This window comes from Pelodiscus sinensis, chromosome 30, assembly GCF_052426305.1.
Source record: "Pelodiscus sinensis isolate ZL-2025 chromosome 30, ASM5242630v1, whole genome shotgun sequence".
Taxonomy (NCBI): Eukaryota; Metazoa; Chordata; order Testudines; family Trionychidae; genus Pelodiscus; species Pelodiscus sinensis.
In genome coordinates, this window is record NC_143081.1 from 8153713 (window position 1) to 8158636 (window position 4924).

The 4924-nt window shown below is 62.0% G+C and overlaps 2 pseudogenes and 1 gene segment (V, D, J or C); 1 reads left to right on the forward strand and 2 right to left on the reverse strand.

Annotated features, from left to right (window-relative positions):
• The first annotated feature begins 1609 nt into the window (after positions 1–1609).
• On the forward strand, positions 1610–1814 carry LOC149521121 (signal recognition particle RNA; annotated as a pseudogene).
• A 382-nt stretch (positions 1815–2196) lies between these two features.
• Positions 2197–2469, reverse strand: LOC149521122 (signal recognition particle RNA; annotated as a pseudogene).
• A 1434-nt stretch (positions 2470–3903) lies between these two features.
• LOC149521123 (immunoglobulin heavy variable 2-70-like) lies at positions 3904–4614 on the reverse strand. The segment is given in 2 exon segments: positions 3904–4416; positions 4503–4614. Coding segments are annotated over 2 exon segments (426 nt in total).
• Positions 4615–4924: the final 310 nt, after the last annotated feature.

A 4924-nucleotide genomic window follows, 5' to 3' on the forward strand; every position in this document is an offset into this window, starting at 1 on the left:
GGACTCAGCAGGAAGATTCCTCCTATTGTGAACTCAGAATGTAACAGGCGATAGGAAGGAAACTGACAGACCAGAACCGAGGGCTCTCCCCGCCCGGGTGAAACGGGCCCGAGCGCTGCGAAAGCCACCCTCCGAGGGGCCCTGGGCGCTGCCCTTGTGCTGGCGGGGAAGGGGGCGGAGCGGTCGGACCCTCCCTGGGACAATCCAGCCCTGGGCGCTGGGGCGGGAATTCCCGGAGCCTGTGCCCAGGGTCAGTCTGCGGGAAGAAACGCGTCGTGCTCCCACGTGACACTTTGCTGCCCCCTTGTGGCTCTGTCCCGTGTGTGCGGGTGGAACCATTTCGCTCTCCTAGCAGTAGCCTGAAACCTTTTCTAAGGTCACTAACTAGGGCAGCAGGCAGAGCATCAGGCTGTTAACCCGGCAGCAGAGTGTGACGGCGCGTTGGGGGTCCCCCGTCTCCTGCACCCCCGAAATGGCACGGACAGACTCCACCAGCCAGTAGAATAGAGGGAGTTTATTGCTTCTCCAGGATAGAGCAGATGTAATCTGGTTCCAGGGCAGACCTAGGATGCCTCAGCCCCCGTTGAGATGGGTGAGTCTGGGCCCCTAAATCCCAGCCCGTTGCCTAGGCTGCTTCCTCCATGATACCAGCCAGAAACCTAACTACAACACTTCCAGCCCTGCCCCCAGCCAGGGCTCCACTCCCCTTCTTCCCGTTGTTACGCTCGCTCAGAGATAACTGGTTAGACAGTTTTGAAGCCCCCTTGCATAATGACTCATCCCCTGCCCTGCTGGGCCGTGCTGCAGCCAGCAGCGGTCACTCACAACCCACTGCTCAGCATAGCAACCAGTAAGGTACCCCCCACTAAGTCACACCGAGGTGTCCAGCCCTGTCCGGGCAGGTGGCTTTTAACTTTCCTTGTGCACCAAGAGCTCAAAGAATAACGGCCGTGCCCGGACCGATACCCCCATTCCCAGACTGTGGGGCCACTGCCTGAAGGAAATTCCCTTTCTCCTGGGGGTCCCTTAGGAAACGGCCTGGGGGCTCAAATCCACAGGACCTGGCCTGGAAAGTGCAGTGTCCGGCTGGCGGGAAGCGCTGCGGGGCCGGGAGCTGAGGAAGCCAAGGGAAGGGAGAGGGAGTCCCGGGGACACAGCCGCTGTGGAGAAGCGATAAGGGCAGCGGGCCTGGGAGCCGCCTGCGGGTGAAAGGCTGCACCAGCCTGTCCAGGAGAGTCTGAGAACAGCTGGGCAGCCAATAGCGCTGGGTCCGGTCCCAGACCGGCTCTAGGTTTTTTGCCACCCAAGCAACATTTTTTGGCCGCCCCTCCCTTTTTTGCGAGAGACGCATGAGCGGAGTGGGACTGGGGGCTTTCCTGGTGCTTAGAGCCGGCCCTGCACTGAGGGCAGCGGGACAGGGACACCCGGCTCTGTGGCTCCGGAGCGGATCGCCAGGTGGGACCCTTGGGGCGCGTGTCACCGACCCCGTTCCCCGCTATTGCCCTGGTGGCGCCTTGTTCCCTGCCCCCAGGACCCGAGTAGCCTCCCGCGCGCTGAAACGCTTCGCTCTGTCCAAGGCCTCCGGGCTCCACACGGGCTTGGGTGCGAGTCTGTGCAGTAGGCTGCCCCGAGCGGATGTCTGCGCTAAGTGCGGCATTGGGGGGGGGGGGGGAGGAGGGAGGGTCCCTGGGGAGCCCGGGGTCCCCAGGTTGCGGAAGGAGGGGCGAACCGGCCCAGGTCGGGAACGGAGCAGGTCAAAGCTCCGGTGCCGCTCAGTAGTGGGATAGCGCCTGTGAGCAGCGCCTGCAGCGCAGGCTGGGGAGACCCGGCCTCTTTTTATGCCGCCCCCCACTGCAGAGCCTTGGGGGAGGAGAATGGAGCCAAACGCACAGCTGGGATCCGGACTGGAGCAGCGGGGGCGCCCATTCCCCAGAGATCCTGAGAGGGGAGCAGGGCCCCGCACACTAGATGGGCTGCAGGTTCGGAGAGAGACACGTGAGTTGCGAGCCCTGCAGCTCGCTTCGAGACTCCGGGAAGCAGCGCTGCGAGCCCCTCTGTGCCCAGCCCGGACATTTGGCATCTGGGGTCCGATCGCGCTTTGAAGATCTCTGACTCCTGCGTGTTTGCCCCCCCTCCCTATTCCGGACCCCTCCGTGTGGATGCTCCGTTCCCCAGATGGGTTCTGCGGAGGGCGGCATAACAAGAGGCCGGGTCTCCCCCAGGCTGCGCCACAGGGGCTATCCCACTACTGAGCGGCAGGGGAGCTTCGACCTGCTCAGTTCCAGACCTCGGCCGGTTCGCCCCTCCTTAGGCAACCTGAGGACCCCGGGCTCCCCCCATGTTGATGCCGCTTTAGTGCAGACACCCATTCGGCACAGCCCCCTGCAGCCCAGAACTCCTACACTCAAGCGACTTGCTGGTCTAAGCCGCTCTGGGCGCTGGGATCACACGCACCCGCCACTGTGCCGGGTGGGTTTTGCCTTCTCAAGGCTCCAGCTTCAAGCTCTGCGGTCTGAGGCGCTGGCTAGAGCGGGCGCCAGGGAGCTGCGCTAATGCCGCTCCCCGCACATGATCCAAGGGGCGGGGGATCCTTTGTCCCTCCATATAGGACCCCGGGTGTTTCGGGGGCTCCATTCCCATCGGTCAAACTGGGCGCACTGGGGGGAGGGGACTTGCCCCAGCCGCACACACACAGTCTGGCGCTTCTTTTCCCAGCGCTGCTGGAGGCTGAGGCTGGAGGCGTCCGCAGTTCGGGGGGACCCTGCTGGGCCCCGTTCGGCCTCGACACGGTCACTGCTGGGATGTTTTAGGGCCGGGGAGAAGGGACCTGGATCAGAAATGGAGCAGGTCAGAGCTCTGGGCGGGGCGCACTGAGAGCGGGGAGCCCCTGGGACTAGCTGGGGCCGAGCCAGACCCGGTTTGTGTTGATACCTCCCAGCGCCCCATTCTCAGGGCTGGGCCCAACCCTCTCCCCTCCCCCCCATGGCCCGTGTTCCAAGGGCAATGCCAAGGGAGATGCCGATATCACATGGCGCCTGCGCTCGGTTCCATCGGACAGTGAGTTCAAGGTGCAGCTTGGAGCCGTTGGTAGCCAGCCGGGCGCCATGGCAGGTGCCTGTGATCCCAACGCCCGGGAGGCTGAGGCTGGCGGGTCGCTTAAGCTCAGGAGTTCTGGGCTGCAGGGGGCTGTGCCGAGTGAACGTCCCCACTCAGCGGGCGGCTCTCAGCTAGAATGCCACCCCTTGAAATGTGCAGCCCCAAGCACATACTTGCTTTGCTGGTGCCTAGAGCCGGCCCTGGGTCTGAAGAGTCTGGCTGCCCCGAGTGAACTCTGGCAAGTCATTTCTGTGCTCCTCAGTTTCCCCTTTTGTAGGACTGGGCATGTCGGCAAAGTGATGTGACACCTACTGATGCAAAGGGATACATTTATGAATAACCAGCAGGAACATTGCCAACTCGCCCTGTCTTCCTCTCGAGTCACCTGTTGGGAAGATGCACCAGGGATGTATTTCCGCTGTAGCTGCTTTCAGACACATTTGCGGGGGGAGGGAAAGGGGTAATTCATTTAATTTTACACTTTACAGATGAAAGTGATGACGAGAGACCTACGAGCAGACGAAAAACTCAAAATTGCGCGTTTCATAGCCCCGGTTCTCAAATCCTGCGGGGAGAAGAGACAGGACTATGTAGCACTGCAAAGACTAATAAGATGGTTTATTAGGTGATAAGCTTTCGTGGGCCAGACCCACTGCGGGAAGGTACCTAAGATATTCGCTATCAGCATCACAGCGCCCTGTGGCCAGCGACTGCGGCCGCCTCAGTTGTGTGACAATACTGCCCTCTAGTGACTAACTACAAAGCCTGTTCCACACGGGCTCTAGTCCAGCTCCGAATGGTCTGTTCCTATGTGGTCCGGCTGCTCTGATCCGCTCAGGACTTGGAGACAGAGACGCCCTGGTGGAAAATGATTTTTTCTTTCTTTCTTTTGACCAGGAGGTTGACTGGAGAAATCTCTTTGCTCTGAGCCGATCTGGCCTCATCCCGCGCTGCTCGGAATCCGCTTCCCCTTTTTGTGCGAGTCCCTGCTGGGCTCTGTGTCACTGTGTCTCCTGGCGCAGTAATAGGTGCCGCTGTCTCCTGCTTCCAGGCCTCTCATTTCCAAATACACCTCGCCCTTGGACGTGTCCCGGGAGATGCTCAAGCGGCTTTTCAGGGACTCCGAGTAGCGCTTGTCATCATCCCAGAACACCAGACACAGCCACTCCAGGCCTTTCCCCGGGGGCTGTCGGATCCAGCTCACTGAATACCCGTACTCAGTCAGAGAGAATCCGGACACGGAGCAGGTGAGGCTCAGGGTCTGCGAAGGCTTCACCTCGGCGGCTCCGGGCTGCCGCAGTGTCACCTGGGAGCGGCCACCTGCAAAGAGCCAGGAGAAACCTCAGCCAGAGTGCGGGGCGCGGCGGGCTCCGCGGGGCAGAGACAGCTCGCGCCGAGGCACCTACCTGCCGCCAGGGCACAGAGCAGGAGAGACGGGAGCAGGAATTTCATCTCCCCGCTGGGCAGCCGGACAGACACAGGCACCAAGACCCAGAGGGAGCGACACGGGCTGGGCGTTGGGAGGAGCCGCGGGACAAGAAATAGTCTGTGCTGGAGGGGAAACAAACCCCTCCTTTGCATAGCGCGCGCGGCATGCAAAGCAGGGGCCAGTTCGTTCGCTCTTTAGTGCCCAGAGATGCGGCCCCGGCCTCATAGTCCCCAGCGAGCGGCTCGTGCGGCTCCCACGAGTCACCAGCGAGGTGTCCCCGAGAAACCGAACCCAAGTCCGCAGCCCCGTTGTGCTCGGCGCTGCACAGACCCGCAGTCACAGCGAGCCCGGCCCTTGGGAAGGGGCCACACCCCTCACCCTGAGGTGTCTGTGAGGGGG